Here is a 24,702-nt window from a genome sequence, read left to right on the forward strand (position 1 = left end):
CGCGCCCCCTAGTGGCAAATCAACATATCTGCGGACTTACAACGCTGGACACCAAGTTTCGCTACCCGTGATGGGTAGAGCATAGAAAGCCCATTGTGTAGCTTTGTACAGAACTACAAATAAATATGTTTACATACACAGTTATAGTTTTCCATTGGTAACTTTAGTTGTCCACTAATATTGTACATCTAGTTAATGCATACATGATAATAGTAGGTATACATTTTTTTTTTCTGTTCCATTCTTCAACTTCATACACATGTTCATGGGGTAAACAATTGCCGAAAACAAGGATATTTTATTGAACCGTGTAGATGTCACAATAAGGCCCAGCATGGCCACGTGGGTTAAAGCGTAGTTTAAGGGTCGCGGATTCGAATCCCCGTTGTACCAAACATGCTCTGCCTTTCAGCCGTGGTGACGGTCAATCCCACTGCTCGTTGGTAAAAGAGTAGCCCAAGAGTTGGCGGCGGGTGGTGATAACTAGTTGCCTTCCTTCTAATCTTACACGACTAAATAGAGACGGCTAGAGCAGACAGCCCTTGTGTAGCTTTGCGCGAAATTCGAAACAGAAGTCACACGAGCCCGAGTTTGTTAAATTAATAACAAAATGTTTATTAAATCTACCTTTATGTCGATATTATCAATATATTACCGTCTGTTGATGTGCGACAGACTTACTTTGATACTCATCTATGTATTGAAAATAGCACAGTCGTCCGTCATTAGGTATCTAGAAGTTACACAAATTTATGCGAGGAACTGTTTAAATTATTTTCAAGATGTCACATAAATCTTCCAAACTTCATGAGTTTAAACGGCTACGTTACGGAATGAACAGTTCAAGCGTGGTAGCATTTTAAGACCATAATGGGTTCGACATCAAACGAAAGGTACGACAAATGCTACGATTTTCACTATCGATTATACGAACTCGGAACTAACGCAACTAATGACGCACACGTTCGACGTCCTGCTACTGTCGTCAAGTGAACGAAATAAAACTCAATAATAATATTACTAAACACTTGGTTTGTTTTTCCGTATCTTAAAAACATGTCGGTAATTTGAAGTTTAACGTATACTAAAACATAATTAAGACCCATCATGATACACATACACAAAGATTTGGTTTGTTTTTAATTTCACGCAAAGCTACACGAGGACTATCTGCGATAGCACGTCCCTAATGTAGCCGTGTGAGACCAGAGGGAAGGCAGCTAGTCATCACCACCCACCGCCAACTGTTGGGCTAGTCTTTTACCAACGAATAATAGGATTGACCGCACATTATAACGCCACCACGGCTGAAAGGGCGAGCATGTTTGGTGTGACGGGGATTCGAATTCGCGAACCTCAGATTACCACTCGAGTGCCTTAACCACCTGGTCATGCTGTGCCCACACACACACATACAAAGAAAAAAACCAATGAATTTCATTACAATTTAATTTAATATTAAACATATTCTTCCCCGTCCGGATTTTTGTAACGTATTATTTAAATAATCTTTTTAATAAGCGTTCTACTTTAGATAACACAGACAGTAGACTTTATTACAAATAATTATTATTACAATAACGTAAATGGCTTATCCATAAGAATAAAATATTAATACATTAAATGAAACGAAAAAATCCACAAAGATTCCATGTTTGAAATGTTTATATACACTGAGAGTTCCAGCTTGAACGAAAATAGAAATAAATAAATATGAACGTTGGGGTTTCTTCGATTCCATCATGAAATCTCTTTTCAATAATAAATATAAACTAAAAAAAAAAAAATTGTTTATTTTTGTGACAAATTTACATAAGCATTTCCTATGCACTACCTACTGGTATTCCTTTTACACAGCAAATGCCATTAAAATTATAATTTATAAGTCTTAAACGTACTTTATATTTCTACAGTATATTTGGTACATCACTGCAGGCTTTGGTGATGAACAATACAAATGTTATTTTCTATAACTACCAAATCTTAAATAAAAAAATTAACACTCTACTACGTCAGCATATATATTCACTGATAAAACACTGTATAATTTTATATCATTTATTAAAACAGAAACTTTATATCAAAAAAGAAAACAAGTGGATCAAGTGAACTTTAAAAACCATTATTATTATGATTTTTTTTAAAATAACATATTAACTCGTTTTCTACATTAAAAGATTAAACCAACAACAGAATATTGACTGAATATAGTTTCCATTGCATCTGCCATTTATCGTCGACTTTTTGCAAGGAATTTAATTATTTCTTTATATGCCAGTTTTTATCCAATGGTGCCCAATTTTTTAAAGCTTTGGTTTCCAAACCTTTCATGAAATATTTGGCACAAATGATGAAAAAGGAAACCTGTCAGTCCTGGTTACATGCTTATTTAAGCCAATAAAAATGGACTTGTACAGCAAGAATTATCCGATGGATGTTTAAAAGTCCACTATTTACTGAGGCTAAGCTTCAAATTTAGAATACAAACCAGTAAGTGAAACCCCAAAAACATCCTGGGCAAAACAACAGTTATTAATGATACAAAATCTTCCTTGCATGTCCTCAAAGAAAACAACTCAAGCACCTGACAAACAGATATCACTAGGTATAAAGGTTAAGATAAAATTATGGGTCTCCTGATGTGTCTTTTTCTGTGACACATCAGATGGATGGAGCTCCAGAAGAAAGGCATCACACCACCAAACTCAGCAAAGTATCTTCTCAAGGAGGCATAAAGCAAAAAAAGAAAAAACTGTAGTCCACAGGACTGGACAACAAATAAGAGTCCAATCGTCAATGTTGAAGTGACTAAAAAATCCAGAGAACATGATAACCAAAATAATTTAAAACTATTTTAAAGAACACCTCAGTGCTTATGTACAAGATTTCAAGTTATCTAAAGGGCTTGTTTGTCTCTCAATAACGAAACATGACTCAAATAAAATGTCTTCCTTTGGGTAAACAACCATAGCACAATGCTGCATAGCAACTGGGTGTTTTTAGTCATATACATATGTGATGCCATAAATCTACACAGATTTTATTTTTTCCAAAAATAGTACCGTATCTCTGTTTATTTTACACCAAAATTTGACATTGGATTTTTTTTTAGATTATAAATAGTTGATATTGTCTTGCCAACTTCATAATATTGTACTTGATTTGACAATAAAGATATCATCTAAAATATATCACAGAATTTTCAGTCGTAATGAAGCAGTTTTATATATAAGGTAATGCAGTTTATATTCAGTTTTAACATTATGAAAGCAGAGGATGAATTAGACATTTTGGTATAAGCAAACTTTCTTTTGTGCAGACACAAAATAAATGCTTTATTGGTAACGTAATTCTGACCGAGACCTAGCATTAATAAAAGATGTGATTATTTAAGCTGTTATTATATTATAAAAATACAAAACAGAAAACAATGCTTAAACACAATTCATAATGCCAGAATCTTTTATGCTTTTTAACATCTATACAGTCCAAAATGATGTTATATAATATATATAATTCGTAATGACACTGTAAAAGATCTTTATATATACTTCTCAGGTTACTGATACATATATACTCAAACTTCTGTTTTCTTTACAAGTGTGTGGTAAAACATACCAAGACCAGTAAGTAAACTACATTAATTTATTAGAAAGGGGAAAAAATCTTCATGACAGATTCAAAAGTACATTAAAATAAATGGTTGATACATTTATATGTTTAGATTTACTTCCATACTATTTTCTAAGTGGTACTATTCACCATGTAAAATCACAAAAGCTATTAAAATAAACCTCATTCCTACAACATAATGTTACATTGTAAAGGCACTCCCCTACCATCATTCATTAATCTTACAATAACATTGTTCTCTCTACATTAAAAAAAAAACAACTTACAGACGGTCAAGTTTCACTAACAACATTTAAGAAGTCTTATTACAATACTTTTAGCTCTGCTACAAATGGTTACTTCAGATTTTGTAAATTAGGAAAAATTTTTAATCTTAAAAACTGTTGGATCTTTTTCTTCTTCCACAATAAAACAATATATTGTTCAACAATGTTCCTTGAACAATGTCTTAGACCAAAAGCAATAAAATAATCAATCTTACTATCTGTTATTTGCACCAATTAAACCGTAGCACTTAAAAATATACACAGGTATAGCTCTAGTAGGAGCATTGTATAATTAATGTTTGCTACTGTGTATCAGCCAAAATAAATCAATAGGATTTATGTTTCACACTATGTCCCAGTTATGCTGTGCATGATCATTGTAAAAGATTCATGATGCTATTTTGCTGACTTGTACAATATACAAGATCTTGTATAGTACACTTCTATAAGAATATCCAAATGGTGTATTATATTTCTGCTGGAAATGAAAATCATTTGACAACTGCCATATGTAAAGCACACTGAAAACAACTGTTAAGTTAAAAAATTAAGTGTATACAAAATGATACAATTCTTACACTGAAAGAAATGAAAAGGTTCTTTGGATAGACTAAGAACCATGAATCTAAGTAGTATACCTAGACAAGCCACTGGTCACACCAAAAAAAAAAATGAGTGATCTATATTTAAAGTTCAAAAAAATTACAAGAATCTAATTCATTTTTGTTTCTACAAGACAGATACTGAATGTACAGTGTAAATTATGATACATGTGGCCTCATCTATTTGGAGCTATGACACGTAGCAACTGTGTATTTTTGGTATGTCCTTCACAAAGTGGATGAAGATTTGCCATCAAATCACACTAATGGAGTAAATTTTGGTTCCATCATTAAAAAAGAACAACAAAGAAAAACAACTGATCAATACGTTTTATTAAAATATTGGTGCTATAATTTTCTCATGATTGAATCTGCTTCCAATCTAATTATCACATAAGCTACCAGCGAGTTACAAAGAAATCATTTCACCTCTATCTTTTTTAAGAAAAGTTTCATGTCATACATGTCTCATCCTGTATGAAATTTAAAAATAAATTGGATATACATGTTTTTATCTTAAGGTGATCACCAGTTCTTTCAGTGTATAAATTAAGAAACTTAATTCTACAAGACATTTTACATCAACAACCAAAAGCAAGAGAGATTTTGTGTATGGGAAAAGTTAAAAACCTCAAACATTTCCTAAAGTTATGCAGCATCAAAAGAAAGAAACAGGGCTTTTAATTTTTTCTTTTCTCTGGTTTCTTTATATCAGCAACATGTTTCATACATGAATAATGCTTTCCAGTGTAGTTTATTTCTTTATCTGTCACTTTAATATGCTATTTGTTTTTATTATTAACACATTTTTAAATGATGATATAACAGTGTTTCTTTTAATAATTTTCAATGCAGTATTACTATCTACTACAATAGTTAGGTTTATACTGAAACCCATTTAAACAGTTGTACATACAAATAGCAACACACACACACACACAAATATATATATATATATATTTATATATGTACACATTTACAACTATTTACAGTTCTCCTAGCTAGCTTTTTATTGTATTATCAAAACAGTGATGCTTGGCAGAAGGAGCATCCTCATGCTTGGATGGTTCAGAAGTTGGTTGCCCTCCCCTTTCAAACATGTACTTCAGCTGAGGCATATAGGATTCCAAATCTTTAATGGTTACTAACTTATCATCAGAAGGAATATTCACCTGATGTTTCAGCATTAGATCTTTCTGCAGTCTAAAAATAAAACATCAAAAATATTAAATTTCAGGTTATAAAAATAAATAACACACATACATAAATATGTTACTAAATTTTACTATTGCTGTTAATAGAAGGCAAAAGGTTATAAGAACATACTATTGATATCATTAGCAAAATGTTCTTAAAAGTCCAATAAATTTTTAGCTTGGAGCATGGGAAACAGTTTTTTTTTTAACTGCATTTTAATATCTGAAGTATTCTGTAAATAACATCTTTTATGCAAAACTATGGTTAATTAAGCCACTTAACAATAAAACTAAGTAAAACTTAATAGTTTTAATAATAAAAACTACTTATATTTTAGTTTTCATTTCCTTTGTCTTTGTAACTTTCACTACAATGAGGCTGTAAATTGTCATGTTTTACAGACAAGTGAATCATGTCAAACAATCTGTTTACACACACAGTATATTATAGACATATTGTCTTCAATTTGTTTAAAATCATGTCTAACAACCTGTTTACACACACAGTATGTTATAGACATATTGTCTTCAATTTGTTTAAAATCATGTCTAACAATCTGTTTACACACACAGTATGTTATAGACATATTGTCTTCAATTTGTTTAAAATCATGTCTAACAATCTGTTTACACACACAGTATGTTATAGACATATTGTCTTCAATTTGTTTAAAATCATGTCTAACAATCTGTTTACACACACAGTATGTTATAGACATATTGTCTTCAATTTGTTTAAAATCATGTCTAACAATCTGTTTACACACACAGTATATTATAGACATATTGTCTTCAATTTGTTTAAAATCATGTCTAACGATCTGTTTACACACACAGTATATTATAGACATATCGTCTTCAATTTGTTTAAAATCATGTCTAACGATCTGTTTACACACACAGTATATTATAGGCATATTGTCTTCAATTTGTTTAAAATCATGTCTAACGATCTGTTTACACACAGAGTATATTATAGGCATATTGTCTTCAATTTGTTTAAAATCATGTCTAACAATCTGTTTACACACACAGTATATTATAGACATATTGTCTTCAATTTGTTTAAAATCATGTCTAACGATGTGTTTACACACACAGTATATTATAGACATATTGTCTTCAATTTGTTTAAAATCATGTCTAACAATCTGTTTACACACACAGTATGTTATAGACATATTGTCTTCAATTTGTTTAAAATCATGTCTAACAATCTGTTTACACACACAGTATATTATAGACATATTGTCTTCAATTTGTTTAAAATCATGTCTAACGATCTGTTTACACACACAGTATGTTATAGACATATTGTCTTCAATTTGTTTAAAATCATGTCTAACGATCTGTTTACACACACAGTATCTTATAGACATTGTCTTCAATTTGTTTAAAATCATGTCTAACGATCTGTTTACACACACACAGTATGTTATAGACATATTGTCTTCAATTTGTTTAAAATCATGTCTAACGATCTGTTTACACACACAGTATGTTATAGACATATTGTCTTCAATTTGTTTAAAATCATGTCTAACAATCTGTTTACACACACAGTATATTATAGACATATTGTCTTCAATTTGTTTAAAATCATGTCTAACAATCTGTTTACACACACAGTATATTATAGACATATTGTCTTCAATTTGTTTAAAATCATGTCTAACAATCTGTTTACACACACAGTATATTATAGACATATTGTCTTCAATTTGTTTAAAATCATGTCTAACGATCTGTTTACACACACAGTATATTATAGACATATTGTCTTCAATTTGTTTAAAATCATGTCTAACGATCTGTTTACACACACAGTATATTATAGACATATTGTCTTCAATTTGTTTAAAATCATGTCTAACAACCTGTTTACACACACAGTATATTATAGACATATTGTCTTCAATTTGTTTAAAATCATGTCTAACAACCTGTTTACACACACAGTATATTATAGACATATTGTCTTCAATTTGTTTAAAATCATGTCTAACAATCTGTTTACACACACAGTATGTTATAGACATATTGTCTTCAATTTGTTTAAAATCATGTCTAACAATCTGTTTACACACACAGTATGTTATAGACATATTGTCTTCAATTTGTTTAAAATCATGTCTAACAATCTGTTTACACACACAGTATGTTATAGACATATTGTCTGCAATTTGTTTAAAATCATGTCAAACAATCTGTTTACACACACAGTATATTATAGACATATTGTCTTCAATTTGTTTAAAATCATGTCTAACAATCTGTTTACACACACAGTATGTTATAGACATATTGTCTTCAATTTGTTTAAAATCATGTCTAACAATCTGTTTACACACACAGTATGTTATAGGCATATTGTCTTCAATTTGTTTAAAATCATGTCTAACAATCTGTTTACACACACAGTATATTATAGACATTGTCTTCAATTTGTTTAAAATCATGTCTAACAATCTGTTTACACACAGTATATTATAGACATATTGTCTTCAATTTGTTTAAAATCATGTCTAACAATCTGTTTACACACACAGTATGTTATAGGCATATTGTCTTCAATTTGTTTAAAATCATGTCTAACGATCTGTTTACACACACAGTATATTATAGGCATATTGTCTTCAATTTGTTTAAAATCATGTCTAACAATCTGTTTACACACACAGTATATTATAGACATATTGTCTTCAATTTGTTTAAAATCATGTCTAACGATGTGTTTACACACACAGTATATTATAGACATATTGTCTTCAATTTGTTTAAAATCTTTAAAACTATTTTCTAACAGTAGTAGTATAATTTACATATCCACCCTCTATTTTTCAGATAAGTCATGGATTTCCTCTGTTAGAAGAATAAAACTGGATCACAGCTTAATTTTTACACACCTGTCACCTCATCCTACCGTCTTCTGAATACAGTACAGAGAAATCAGAGGCTTTTATTTTTTCAATTCCTAGAAATAATCTTACCTACCCTTAGTGTCTCCTAGAATTTATAGTTAATTTTTAAAACATGAATGATACACTGAATGCTTTCACTGCTTTCCTGTAATCACGTTACTTAATATCATAGATCTGGTCAAACTGAAATCTACAGGGTCTTGGAAAATGCCATACAAATTAGTACAAGTCTTGAGAGTGCTGTTCCACTAGCTAGTGAACATGTAAATAAGAAGTTATAGGTGCCGACTAAAGACAGTCAGAAAGTTTAACACTCAAGTACTACTGTAGATATGCACATCTAAGAGCAAAGACTCCATGTTCTTTACAAAGGTAAAAATAGAAATGTTTATTTAAAAAAACAGAAAACCTTGTTTTAAAATTTTCTTATGAAATCTGAATGAGACAAAAAAGGGTAATTGAAGTAATGTTTATATAAAACAAATATTTTGCACCATACAGAACTCCATCACTGCATATAATTATTCCACAGCCCAAGTAATAACCCTTTTCATTAACTTTGTTCTTTTTAGATACAAGATACGGCCCAACCTTGCTTCTAACATTACTACTGCAGATGAACACTGATAGATAGAAACTGAAATATACAAAGAGTGACTTTTGGGCAGGTACCTATTTTTTACTACTTATATACTGTGCAAGATTTTAACTTTGTTATCCTTTTAATTGTAAAAAGATGTTTTACACAGGTGTTGTTTTTAAATTATTTAGACTAGTTAGAACTGTTTGGTAAATGGAATGAAAAGCAAACCTTTACATATCAATTACTTTACACCACAATGGCTAAATACTTCAAGCTATGCTTTAACATGAAGATGTCTTATACACAATAGGGTTGAAGATTTTCTCAAAGTCAGACTTTTTTTCTGGATGAAAGGCAGGTTTATGATGCAAGTTCAAAAAATTCATATAGATAATCTAGTGATGGTAATATAATCCAGATGAAGTCGATTATTTAGGAAATATGTTAATTAATAACTGAACTTTATACACGAACATACAAACACACGCATTATATCTTTACACCAATTAACTGATAAATTCAGATAAAAGGTGTATTACCCATTTTTAAATGTAGCCAATAAAATTTAAGAACACAGCCTTTTCTAATGCACATTTCATAATACTCTTTAATTGTACAAGTTAAACATTTTTCCTACCAATCTAAAAACAAACTATATATAACAAAAAGACTGCCACATCTACACCCCAAATTAAGTGTCATACACTGCTCACAATATACAAAAAAGAAGCAGGAAGTTATATATTCTTCTGGAGTTCTGTAGACACTGACAACAATAAAAGGTAAAAAATAATACATATCCCCCCAAAGAGAAAAATTACTTATATTTTCATTTAAAGTGTGGTTTGAATTAAACGAAAATTAATTTTCCTAAGTTTTAAACATAGTAGTTTTTACACAGTGTTCTTCTCAGACCAAGTCAAAGCTACTTAGGAGTCTATGGTTGTTTTTCTATGTATTCAAGCATTTGAATAGCACTTACCAAGAAAATAAAAACCCAAAATCCTAATGCCCTTAGCAGTCCCTCTAAACTAACGAGCAAGCAATATGCCAAAAAACTAAGAGTATAATTTTTTTTTAAATTTGAAGAATCACAACACAACAAATTAGGTTTAAGTAAAACTGAACTTCATCCAACTTTATTAATGGAAAAAAGAACATAATTTTTAGTACCACAAATTCTTGACATTACTATCAACTATGCAAGCAATTTTTGGCTTGATAAACTACATTGCTAAATAAAAATGTTTATAATTTTATGAAAACTCACCTATTGTACTCATACAACGTGACTCCAAGAACATTTTGAAGCACAAATTGACATGATATTGCCGAGAGACTTGGAAATAGCTGATGGACCATTTCAGATACACTTGTTGCAAGATTTTTATCATTTTGATAAATATCTAAATTTACAGCTGGCAGTTTCCTGCCTTCTAGAAAAGCTTCTTGATATGAAAAAGGTAAAATATCTGTAGGTTGTGTTGATTGTAATATGTCTGCATCAAGAGATATTCCACAAGATTCTGATGCTAATGACCCATTTGAATGAGTATTTGATATTCCTCTAGTTATTGGTGAAGGAGGAGGGCTGCATAGGTCAATTACCAATCCTGCTGCATTCCCTGTTGTTGTTGCTCTATTGAGATGATGTGCAAGAGGCAGTGGGGATGAAATACCTGGATGTGCTGGTGTAGACTGTGGGGGAGTTGGGTAATGAGGTGGAGGCATGTTTGATCCATACAACGTGGGACTCCTTAGAGTCTTTGTTTCTACTTCTGGAAGACTGTTCATTGTTTCTCCTTCTCTAATGTTAGAGAGTAACATGTTAGTTGCTTCTGACACTGAAGAAAGTGGAGAAGCCTGAAGTGCATGTCTTAAAGCACTGTTTGGTAAACTTGTATTTCTAACTGAATGGCTTCCCCTTATGGAATTACCTTCACCATTTAATTGACAGTTTACATCAAAATTAAAGGTGGTGGTTCTGGCAAAGTGTCCTGTTGTCTCTGTTGAAATACTGGAGAAGTTCCTTTTGCTAAGTTGCCATACATATTATGCTGAAGGAAATTTGAAGCAACTTGGTGTGAGGAGAAAGCCTGATGTCCTCCTAAGTGATGATTATGCAGGTTTAACAACATGTGTGAACTGCTCACTGGGTAGTTACTTGATGAAGTGCTCAGAGGGGGAAATACTAACCTTTCATGATTTGTTGAAGTACTTGATAAAGAAGGAGAATCTAAGTGATTCATCAAGCTTCCTGGTGAAGGAATAAGATAACCACTTGCTGGTAAGGCTGGCATATGCCCTCTCAAAACAGTTGTAGTTGGAATTGGTTGTCCTCTATTGTCAACAACCTGATAACCATCATGCACTGTCCCATTAACTTTTGGAGAAGTTGTAGGTCTCACTGGTACATTATGATGACCAATATAAAAGGGGGATAAATGTCTATTTTCTTCTAAACCATCTTTTGTGCCATTAGATGTCTGTGCTTGCAAATGTTGAATTTCATTATGATCTGCGTACGTGTTTACTGTTTGTCTGGCAACCTGATCTGGAAATACAGACACATTCCAAATTCTTTGAATACTATCTGGGGAAGGTAATGGAGATATGTGGCCAGGTACTTGACTTTGCCCATTGTTTACATGAAGTAAGGGTGTTTTTGGCCACCATTCTTGCATTACTGGTACCTGACCAGATGAAAAAAGTAATTTATCCACACTGACTAAGTAAGTCCCTTTCTTTAACTTGGTCTTGTTAAGCTGAGCAACATGACACAAAAAGCAGAGATAAGCTAGGTCCCAGTCATTTACATTTCGTGATGCATCAGCTAGTACACCATTTGGTAACATAGTAAATGGCACATACTTTGATCCATTTTTCTCTATGTATGGTAAAACAATATTATTCATCATTATCAAACCACATTTCTTAGCCAAAAGCCTATCACCAGACACAGGAAATAGTTTGCTGCGGCAAGTCTCAAGAAACTCGTGAAAACACAGTATTTCTGATAAACAAACAACGACATCTTTAGACGTGAACGTCTTTTGTCCAAACTGAAACGCACAATGAAATCCATTTATTTCGTTAAGAAGTCTGGCTTCATTTTCAGTTATGAAATAACTTTTGATATTTGTACAGGTAAAAACAACCCATGGCAAAACTCTAGAATATTTGCTCACTACTTTTGCTTCAACCATTCTCACAGCAATGAATTTCTCTTCTCCTCGTAAAATAAAGGGCAGATGAACACCCCCAATTGTTGTCCACCCAAAAACTCCCTGAATGCTACAGATATCTAAGGGAGGTGCAATAGGTTCTTTGCTCTCTGGCTGCACTTGGTTTTGTGCACAAACACTGTTTGTGGACCTTATCTGTTGCTCAGTGTTATTTTGAGAGGCATTTGAAACAGGTAAATAAGATGGTGGTAAAGATAAATTATGGTGTCCAAAAGTTTTTTTGTCCTTTCTCTCATTCTGAGACTTGAAAGAATCATCTTGTTTTTCCTTTTTCACCACTACTTCGGTATTTTCTTGATTCTCTGACAAAAAATTTTCTACGGCCGTCTGTGTTTCCGCCATCCTAGAATAAACATAGTAAATACTGATCCTAATGAAATAGGTCAGACTTTTGAACTTTGAAACAATTCAACTTGAGAAACTATCCTCCAAACAGGAATACAGTATCTTCTTAATGTCAAAATGAATAATTTCAGACAAAAATTCTTCCCCATAGTCAGCATTAACACCTGAAAAAAACAAAAAAAAAAAACATTGTCACATACAAGTCTCAAAACTACTGAACAATTAATGTCCTAATGTGTTTCCTATTGCAATATCTTTACATTTTAATGTAAACTCTTTTAACCACTACTGAAACAGACCTTAGCACTTTCATTATAGGTTGGGCAGAACCCAAAGAGTAATTATATTATAAATTTTTTGATAATGTATGCATACATTTAAAAAATTTTACACATTACTGGTTAGCGTTACAAGGTCTTCCTACAGATTTTTGAATCAAGTACAAAGATTTTTTAATTAAGGGTTTTCTCATAATTTTTTTTTCTTTCAGAATGTTGGACTATCCATCATGCAGAGTAACTTTTATTTTAAGATTAAAAATACTTTTATACATCAGAAAATTTTCAAACTTCACGTGTGAAATACTTATAACCTCCAGATATGTTTTTTAAGAAAAAAGTATTTTATCTGTTTTCACTATCAAATCTGAATCTCTCTGTATTTGATAGATTTAACCAATCTCATAACCATCATAAAATATTAGGAGTTAAATACAACTTATACACCTTTCTCTCTTTCTAGTATGATTACAAATTTTAACTCAAAAACACAAATGTTTTGTGTAAATAGATTAGATATCATAACATTATACATTTAGTTATATGGACCTTTCAGCAATTGCTGGCCAACATTGCTGAAGTTACAATGACATGGCACACGTGCACTATGTTACAGTACCAAGAATATAAAACTGAACTAAACATAGTGGCCTGTCTTGACTGTTTTAGTGGACTAGCATTTTGTAAAATACAGTCACATTTCAGTAATAAAACTATATACATTATCACTGTCTGTAAATAAGCTTATAAACTTACTTTTTCTAAGCACAGAACAGTAAATAACAACTATCTCTTCTAGTTATGACCTGTATGTTCAGTTTCTGCTTGTCCTAGGTTGTTAAAACCTTATGAAATTTTGCATGTGGAAAATGTGAAACAAAATAACTTAATGTTTTATATTATACACACACATTTTAATACAAAAAAATTAACATATTAATACAATTATAATAATATATGTTAATATAATTTATCCAGTTTAGTTAGTGAACTGTATTTAGGTCTAAAAACTATGCATTCAAAGATGCTAGAGACTAAGCTTACCAGCATCAAGGTTTATCTTGAAAACAAGAACATTTGTCATTATAGCTGAAAATGGACCAGAAAACCACCTGGGGCACATTCTAAGCTTTTGATTGGTTATTCATGTCATATATAAAAAAGTGTACAGAAGGTAGAGTTTCCAAAAATGGAAAGAGGCGAGTGGGAGTCACTGTGTTTGTTTCGGAACATGAGCAATACCCCAGAAAGACAAATATACAGAAGGTTACCATTTAATACTATAGCTTTTAAATATTAGTAATTTCAGTTCCTAATTTATACAAAATTATGGCCTTTCTATCTTGACATAACAAACACCTAATTTGAACCAGTGCTGCATTCAACATACCACGTGATACACAAAAATCAATGTTTACCTGCTTTTTTAAAATTAAAAATGAATTATAATCTACAGTTTGATACTAAACTCATAACATCAATTCATAAAATTTTGAATGTGATTCAAAAAAAGACATGACATGGCCTTTGACCCACGATACACATGGAAAGGGTTAATCGTACATCATAAGATGTACTTGGAACTTTTACGTACAATTTTGTTTTTGTGATCCAATTAAGATCTGCAAGCTGTAGATGTGTAAGAGTGACAACATGCTTCCTACACTACAAGATATATAACTCACTTCCAAATCAGATTCATTTACTTTGACATATTTTGTATTTGCCCAGATCAGTTTCATTTTCCAAAACTTAAGATGTTTTCTTTTTATAGCAGTAAATACTAAAATGTGGCATGGCATACCTTAAAACATTTTAAAGCAAGAAAATTTCATAGCTCCATCATCTCTTGACCAATTTTAAATCCTATTACAGTTTTAGACACGGGAGGTCAAACCCTTTTGATTCACGTATTCGACCGTGCCCCAAAACCTCATATATTAATTTATTCTATTCTTGCCTGAAAGAATTTCACTTTAAAAGTAGGCTGGTAGAGAACACGAGTAATAAAATCAAACTGAGTGCACATGCAACCCCATTCTTGGTACCACCGGTGCACAAAATTGTAGCCTAACAAGATGGGAAACAAAGCTCTCTCAGATAAATTGACTCTAATCATGCCAAAAAGAATTTCATGTGCTGTAGCTATTGAAGATTCCCTCTTGTCTTAACTACACTAAATGTAGTTTTAGAATGAAAAAATAAGTGTTTTATGATGAAAAGGACTACTCGTGTATGCAGTGCATAATCTATTTTGAATACCCAAGAGGAAATAAAACAGGTGATTTTAAAGATTTATTATGCAAATTATAGTAAATTTTATTTTATTTTTCCATCAAATAATTGAAACAGTAGTGCTAAACTGTGTGACCAACAAGCATAAAGTTGTATTCACAGGTCAACTATGCACATGTATCTTCACAAAAGGAAACCATATAATACAGGAAATGATTGAGTCTACATGTACAGTTGCATAGTAGGCTTCACAATGTCCATACTATCAATACACCTATATAACACTGAATGTCCTTAAAATCATGTAACTGTAAAAGCAGACTGAACAATTAATACGTACTACTTCCCTTTAATCTTTGAAGTGGTTTCGTAACAAGTCAAATCAGCAAAAAATAACAACAAAAATGTAACTTTTGTATTTATCATTTTTGATTTCCCTTGACAATCAAACAAGTAACAAGTGAACAACAGTGGACAAAATGATCCTTCAATGGTGTCTTTGTACATCCATCACTGAGGGAAATTAGTCAAATTTACCCTTTATTTCTCTTAACTGGAGGCTAACATGACTTCACCCAAATTGAAAATTGTGTCCTCTTATCCTATTGTCTACAAGATACATCACATAGGCAACCGAGACCTTTACCCTATTAATTCTACAATCTTTCAAAGGACCATTTTCAACCCTTCTTTTCTTAAGAGCAAATAAATTTAAAAATCTTAAATAATCCTTATAAGAGAATTCTGTAATAATCCTAGTAACTCTCCTCTAAATATTTTCTGTACAAATAAGAATACAAAAATCACACACAACCCAAAATGAAGAGTAATCATGGTTTGTACAAAGTAAAAGCAAACAGATTTACTACAAACATCAAATGTACTGCCTTGATAACTTAAGTAACTTATTTACCATTCAGCAAAATATCCTTTTCTTCAGTCACAATATTAAGTCGTTCTTTATATATATATATATATATATATATATATATTAATGGATAAGCAACTAAATAAACAGTAAGCTTGAAAGTCATCTGAAATCCTACTAGGCAAAAGATACTTAGTGCCATGTGTGCAATAGTTACCACTGCCATTATTCCAGTTATTAATAATTCATAAGCTATCTTTATAAAGCTAATAAAATAAACACATCCCAAATTGCATATACATTTGCTAGTCATATTATAATTTCTTAAAAGGCATTATATGAAATATAATTGTAAATACAGGGGTTGGAACTGTCTCCTTAAGATGCATGTCCTACTGAATCAAACTGTGTGTACAATTTGCCAAGAAAACATACAATGGAGTTGGGAAAAGGTTGTTGGTTTGTTTACATTGTTAACTAATATGATGCACAACACAAGTAACCCAGGACACGTGTTACAATCTTGACAGTTTGCATAATGCTTGATACAAAGATTTTACGGTAAACAGACTAATCTCTAAAGTAACACAAAGTACTTTTATCCATCATAACAAACACCTACGTTGTAAATTATATAGATGTTATATGTAAAGTGCATTAATAACAACAACAAGCACTGACAAATTAGCTAACAAGCAGAAAGCACAAATAAATACTTCAGTGCAACTGTAAAAAATTTGCTGCATGTTAATCCAGATCCTCACAACAGAAATTAAGTTGTTTAATAATCTGATTTACCCATGAGACTTTAAGAGTCTAAATGATATTAGAGTAATACATAGAATTTGAAGAAATTTTAATTACGTCCTAGATACCAAAAGAGTACTCACGTAGTGGAAACATTTTCGCAAAAATATCACTGTCCTACCAAATAGTTCAAACCTCATTCTGACAGTTATTAGCTTCTAGTTATAAACTAAAACCTGCATTATTTCCTCAAGATCAGAAAAGCTTATTTGTGATGTCTATGTGGTATTAAAGCCTCGAAGATAAGTCTTATTTGAATGAAGAGATACCGAGCCACCTGCCCTAGACACGATTCCTGATACATCACTATCAGCACAGGTTCAGATTCAATTATTATTCACAACAAATTTGTTAACACCCCAATCTGAAACATGTAAGCAACTAACAATCATTTTCTTCCATGAAAGTTTATTAGATAGGGAATCAAACCACCCTGTGTTTAAACAGATCCATCTTCTAGAGAATAACTAGTGTGCTAAATTGATGGCCTGAGCTTGCCATCTTGTTAGATTAATGATGAGTGGGGGAAATACTGTACTCATTACAATGGGAATTAGAATTTCAATTCTGACAGGTTATTTGGTAACATGCTTGGAGTTATGTCCTGTTTAAGAATAAGGCAGACCATGTTCAAATACTTTAGGATATGACACAGTACTCCAGCATAAAATATATATGACTTGTGTGCATGTGCATATGAAATACAAATACTTATTTACGCTTCCTTTAGTCATTTAAATGAGCCAAAGAAAGATCGGTGAAAAAATAGTGTCCTAAAGATAGTTTTCTGTTTATCTGGAGAGAGAATATGGATTGATTGATAAGTTTATTGAAAGGATGAAGTGTAGATTATTTTATACAACTAAATGAATACAAAAACGTATTTATTAACAGAATGAACACGGACACAGAAACTACAGATTCCAAAAATAACGCGCAAAACTAAATTCTGCCCAATTATTAGGGATAATCCAAATCTATGGAAGTCTGAAATCAATACTCCTCAACAGGAAGAGGAAAACAAACTATTCTGGTCATCAAATATGTATAAATAGTATTCTTAATTTTAACTACAATCACCAAAAGAAGTGCCAGAAAGTGTTAAGATACTGGATAAAAACAAGTAAAAAACAGAAAAGGAAATACCCTCCATCTGAAAACTGGATTCAAATATTTACAATAATAGAGGAAGTTAAAATAAAACAACTATGCAGATGATGCATCACATAATGAAAACAAACATGAACCATATAACACAGTGGTAAGAGATCAAAAATATTCAAACTAAACACAACAATCCAAACAAGGTATCACTGAGATCCTTTATGAAGTGAAAGCAAACTTGCCACTTGTGTAAATAAGGTTATATGTTTGGGTCTAATTATTACTTAAGGAAGCAGGAGAGAAACCTTTTGTGAACAGACAAACAGTAAGTCATGTACGTGAGAATATTCATTTATTAGTTTACCAAGTAACCAACATCCATAATTTGAAGCCTTCATAAGATGTGTTGTAATGCCAAATAGTATTAGTTTGGCAACAGATGCAACTGTGCAAGAAAAACCTTGTTAAACTGTATTAAATTTTTACAAAAATATTTACATGTGAAAAGCACATGCTGCACTTGTGTGACTAGAAACTATACAGAATGGAAGCTCCTATAAGTAGTGGGAATGGGTTTGCATTAATGGCTTATCCATGTTGACCCGTATGAAACTTAAGAAACATGCTTAAAAAATATTTCCAGTGTAAAAGAGTTTTAAACATGGAACATGATATTACAAACCAAATATCTAACATGCATGGGTAGCAAAATTTCAAATATTTCATTGTCAATAACTCAGAAGATGACAATCAAAGCTCCTGATGAGAGAAATATAAAGATTATAGACAGGATGAGCAAAGAGTATTCAGTAACAACTGTTGTTTTTTTTTTATGTTAAGAATTAAATGAGCAATAGAAAAATGTCTAAACAACACCTAAAGTAGTGTAACAATCTCCAGTAAAGCACTTAGCAGGAACTACTAGCATCATGCCAGTTATAAAAGTGCACCTGCAAACAGAGAGAGAATTCAGCAATCCAAACATATGTATTCACTAATACTAATATAAACATAAGTGCATGTCGCATTTGATATCCTGGTGGATATCATACAACTTATTATAATAAACACTGTTTGCTGACCAGTTTACATGAGTTGTACTCACAGAGGTCAATGTGACTTAATATGGGTTAAAGTAACCTTTTAAAACCATCCAACAAAATAATATGGATTTCTAATAGATAACATAATTAAAATTAGTGTATATTTATGTAAAAGACAACATTAAATCACCTCAAGAGAAACATGCCTGAGGCTTACTAACAATTTTATTTAAATAAATTTAGCTAACAAATTTCTATATTAAAAGGTTTAATTTACAAAAGCATAATTAATGTTACTTGGCATTTAAATAACAAAAAAACAAGAAAGTTTCATTCCATGAAACTCCAATAGTCCAGTGAATCAACACACTTTTGACCCCTAACCTCAAATAAATTAAAATATAAATATATAAACAGGTATTGTGTGCTCTTGAAAATATGAAAATTCCTAAGAGTGGAACATAACTTTTGGAATAAGAACTGTATTTATGCAAATAAACCTGGAAAACTATGATAAAATGATCACTTTGTATTTTTCAGTGTATTTTGGTGAAGCATGGCTCATTTGAAGTACATTACATAGTTCTACAGAATGGCAAACAAAATGGACTTTGTATGTGACAGTTGTTTTTAATAATAAATGTTATTTATTATATATAAAGAACAGGGTATAGGGTTCAATTTTCAATCCTTCATGATCGTTTTAAAAAGTACTCTCATATTTGTTTTACTCATTATTTTACATACTGATAAAATTAAGACTTGGATGTAATACTAGTGTTGTGGATAACGTCTTTTTTTAATGAAATAAATCTAAGTATGGAAAACTGGAGAGTTTTAATATTTGGCAAATTTGTTACCATGTCCGTATATAACAGGTTATGACCTTAGTGGATGGACCATCTTCAATTCCATCAAATACAATCACCAGACCATACCTAGGTTTCAGGAGGATATTATAAGCATTACAAATGGTATACAGTATATCATACCATGTCTCCAAGGAACACACTGCATAAACATTGAGAAGATATATTGTTTTCATCAGACGATGCAATAGATCATACACTGATCATTTTCTAAACAGCATCTTGTTTGCTTTTTCAAGAGATCTGGAGATTCAAATAAGGAACTGATGGATACATATATATATATATACCTTTTATATTGAAATAACAATAAAATTTCCTCTGCTACAAATTATTGGTATTTGGAATAACAATTACAGATCAATTTTTTTCATTTCATATCTTCAGTGTGTTTTAATCCGTAATCATACTACTAGGTTGTCATTTTTAAAAATATAATTCTGTGTATTTTTTGCCTATCATTTGCTTCATTACTTGTTCTCCAATTTTCCAACCTACCTTCACAGCTGCACTTCCACATTGCAGTTTACTGTGTTCTATAAACTACTATACACAATTACTGAGATATTCAATACACCAGTCCAATCTAACAGTTTAATAAGACACGGACAAAAGAAGAAACCAGATATAACTTTTTTTAAAATAATTTTAAGCATACAAACAGTCTCCTATAATTTTTATATAATCTGTCAAAACATAAAAGCCAAAGATAAAAGTATATCTAAAAACAACACTAGGTATCATTGTAGCTGCTTTGGTATTCTAATATCAAAGTACTTAATATTTTGAAAACACACGTGTTTTACTAAAAGACATTTGTTTAAAAACATCGTATGTTTACATTACTTCATAGAAAAACAAAAATGACCAACACTGTCTACAAGCGATATTAATTCATAATTGTTTTGAATAATTCTGCATTTTTGGGATGCTGATAGAACTAATAACAATAAAATTGTCAAATTATCGACTGCTGCGAGTTTTCAATGGTTTCACATTCTCACAAAACGACACTCCCGACGAGTAATTTATTACAATAAAGGTACGACCCCTCGTAGTACGTAACACTACAAGTTAAAAAAAAGCCTTAAGTAGCAGCATTACTATTAGGCTTAACTAAACTACACGTACCTTAACATACACAATACAAATGTTCACTTTATCAAATCTACTGAAATAAGATTTTTATATCATCACAGCAGTGAACATAACAATATTTCATAAAACAAGTATGTAAGATTTGGGCTCACGTTTAACTCTTAAAACATGTAAGTCCACGATGAATGACGTCACTCAAGTGACTGGCTAATGCCATTGGCAACACTTACCAGGTTGCCTGACCTTGGCTGGCAAGTACTTACTTAATGGTGGATCTGTCTTGATTTGGCATTATTAACGTAAATGTAAGTTACAATTTTCTTTGCTTTCCATTGTTGCATTTGGAACAAAACGTAAAAAGTCTGAAATCCCACAAAACCTTCTTTCGAAACGTTTTACTACAGGAGCCAAGCAAAACAAGCCTAATGAAGCTAGAACTCACCATTCATTTACCGCCTTCTCCCTCGTTTTGGATGCGGACTGGAAAAGTCCATGTAAGCACGCGGGGTGTTCGAGATGGTGTTCTTGTTTGGATTAAACACCACTTTGACCTCAACCACTTCGTGCGAGGGGTGTGGGTTGTCAGTTTAAAAATACTTTCATGGCATTTCATGTGAAAAGAAAAATAATTCTAACTACATTGGTCGACTCTTTTAATTAAGCGTAAATGGAATACATTTACAAGATTAGCATATTTTGCACGTATTACAAGGTATTTTAAACAAATAATCGAATGAGTCACTCACCAAGGACATGTAGAGGTACATCTACCACGTGCCATATTCGTGCGTACTGTACCTTTACATTGTACGTGTTTAGTTCGTATAATTAGCGGATAAAGGTTATCATTTCATTATAACTCTAACTTAAAAGTAACAGTTTGGTGCGAATTAAACTCTTAATTCGAGAAATAATGTAATGCTAACTCAGTATTATTTATGACGTCACAGGGTCATAATACTCTTCTTGCTACGGCGATACAACGGTAACAAACAACTTATGGGAAGCATGTAGGTTTCAGAACACGTATGCCCTCAAGTATGATAGAAACGTCCATTATCGTGTATGGGGAGAAACGTTTTAAGCTGTATGGCTTTGGCAGAAAGGTATCGATGAATAATACATAGATGGCAGAAAAGTATATTCTAGTAAATCAGCATGTATACTCTAGCACATAATATGACCAAAAATATTATTTTAAATTATAACACATCTTCTACAGGTGTATATTGAGTGTGATCTATGTGGAGTGGCCCGCCAGCCCGTATAATAATTACATGTACTGGTAGCTTCGTGTATAATCCATTTTGTGCTTTTTTTTTTTCATTTTTATAACATAAAATACTGAAAGTTATATGCAAAATAAGCGTTAGCTGAATATAACGAAAACATACATTATAAATATTTCATTAAGCCAGTATATAGCAAGATTATTGATTTTCATGTAACAAACAAACAAACAAACGACACCGCATCAACTTATGTGTGTGTGTGTTTTTCGTATAGCAAAGCCACAAAGGGCTATCTGCTCAGCCCACCGAGGGGAATCGAACCCCTGATTTTAGCGTTGTAAATCCGGAGACATACCGCTGTACTAGCGGGGGGCGCATCAAATTATTTATTTAAAACCGAAGTCCAAGCCACTGATAAGAAAATGTCCATGGTTTTTTGCGAATTTCGCGTCACTTTACAAAGTCCCAAAACCATTCGATTGTTTGTTTGTTTGTTTTGAAATTTCGCACAAAGCTACTCGAGGACTATCTGTGCTTTAAAGCAATGTAAGACTAGTTGGGCTGACCGTCACTTTACGAATAGTGGGATTGACCGTACACCCCACGGCTGGGAGGGCGAGCATGTTTAGCGCGAAAGGGCGTGGATGTTTGATGACAGAATTCGAACTCAAGACCAGCAAAGCGCGAGTCGAGCGCCCTAAACACCAGGCGTTACTTTCCTTTTATTTCTCGTGGCCCGGCAAGGTGTTTAGGGCGCTCGACTCGCAATCAGAGGGTCGCGGGTTCGAATCTCTGTCGCACCAAACATGCTCGCCCTTTCAGCCGTGGGACGTTATAATGTTACGAGCAATCCCACTATTCGCTGGTAAAAGAGTAGCCCAAGAGTTGGCGGTGGATGGTGATGACTAGCTACCTTCTCTCTAGTCTCACACTGCTAAACTAGGGATGACTAGCGCAGATAGTCCTGGCGTGGCTTTGCGCGAAATTCAAGAAGCAAACAATAAATTCCTCGTCGAAAACGTAAACCATTATTTAGTGAAGCAATATGGGAAGGTGAGCCATTGTTCTTCGTGTGTTACTGTTTTTTAGCGCATAGCAAAACAATCGCAATAAGCTCTCTGTACACTGGTGAGAATCGAACCCGGAATTTTTGCGTTATAGATTCGTATGCATACCGCTTACCCATCTAGGAATACCCCACTGATATAGCGGTAAGTCTACAGATTTACAACGCTAAAATTATGGGTTCGATTCCCCTCAGTGGACTCAGCAGATAACCTGATGTGGTTTAACTCTAAAAAAACACTCCCATGCAGGGGGTGTACAATGACATTTGTTTTATTCAACTTTATTTGTTCCAAATTTTACAGAGATAGAACGTTACTTTACTTATTTATAACATACGTTCTATATCACGTGGTGATGAAAAACGATATTATTTTTTTCGCTAATAACAACATTTCATTTACAGCAGGTTTCTTGAAATTCAGAAATAAACAATATTATGGTTTATCCCCTTCTTACGAATCATAAACACATATATGATTTATCTCAATTTTTACGTGTTTTAAACGTAATATGATTATGTTTTATTTCTTACATATTTTAGACAATAAAAATGTGTTGGATATGGGGTACAACGTTTCTAAAGATTCTATCTACCTTTAAAACCTGCTATTGAATTTCAATATCTAACGCTAATAAACGATTGTCAGAAATTATGCGTGAAGATAAAAGAAAAATGTATAACCTTATATCAACTACATTATATTTGCTATACTCAGTACTGACGAGGCCTTTCGCCTAAGACCAGAGCTCATCAGGCCAGATGGGATTCGACAGGCACAGTTGTGTTTGTGGCATTACTTATGTTACAAAACTGCATAAACAACATCTGTTATAGTATAAAATATATTAAGTTGTAAATACAATCCCCTTGTCGGTTATTAACCCCACCTCTGCACCAAACTCGCGTCATAACAAAAAACTAAGTTTTGTTTCCATATGACCTCTCGTTTCATATCATGTCTTACAATGATTTTTTTGTTTATAATCGATTACCGTGCTTTGATAATACTGCTAGGTATACACACGAGGTATACGTGCAGTGACACGTAAATTTTAAAAATATTAATCTGTGTTATATTACAAGATACGTTGACGAGTTGAAGTTTGATTTTATAAATAAGGGTTAGACTATTAATTCCTGTGATATATAACGGGATCCTTATGTTGAGATTTGATAAAAAGCATCCCGGATATTTGGGATTACATTAACTCTTTCCAAAGCAGAAGAATGTCACTGATATTTCACATGTTTTAGCTACGGCACAGAGGATTACAGAATGGCTCAGTTTCTTTGTTTCGAGTGCAAATT

At 32.3% G+C, this 24,702-nt stretch overlaps 1 protein-coding gene across 5 annotated transcripts; it reads right to left on the minus strand.

Moving 5' to 3' along the window:
• Window positions 1-1,773: 1,773 nt before the first annotated feature.
• LOC143222432 (uncharacterized) lies at window positions 1,774-22,094 on the minus strand. 5 transcript variants are annotated; one of them, XM_076448943.1, is made up of 3 exons: window positions 21,840-22,094; window positions 10,472-12,955; window positions 1,774-5,704 (listed from the first exon to the last, which is right to left on the minus strand). In XM_076448943.1, exon 2 carries the CDS (start codon window positions 12,786-12,788, stop codon window positions 11,160-11,162), a length of 1,629 nt encoding a protein of 542 aa, XP_076305058.1. In that variant the 5' UTR covers window positions 12,789-12,955; window positions 21,840-22,094; the 3' UTR covers window positions 1,774-5,704; window positions 10,472-11,159. The 5 variants fall into 5 exon arrangements, with proteins under 5 accessions (XP_076305058.1, XP_076305054.1, XP_076305055.1 ...); XM_076448939.1 differs by lacking the exon at window positions 21,840-22,094 and adding an exon at window positions 21,536-21,776; XM_076448940.1 differs by lacking the exon at window positions 21,840-22,094 and adding an exon at window positions 21,357-21,529.
• Between the last annotated feature and the right edge of the window lie 2,608 nt (window positions 22,095-24,702).

Source organism: Tachypleus tridentatus, chromosome 8 (assembly GCF_004210375.1).
Source record: "Tachypleus tridentatus isolate NWPU-2018 chromosome 8, ASM421037v1, whole genome shotgun sequence".
Classification (NCBI taxonomy): Eukaryota; Metazoa; Arthropoda; class Merostomata; order Xiphosura; family Limulidae; genus Tachypleus; species Tachypleus tridentatus.

Excerpts from the sequence above, each read along its gene's own strand:
- LOC143222432 (XM_076448943.1), bottom strand. The coding sequence starts at position 12,788 with ATGGCGGAAACACAGACGGCCGTAGAAAATTTTTTGTCAGAGAATCAA.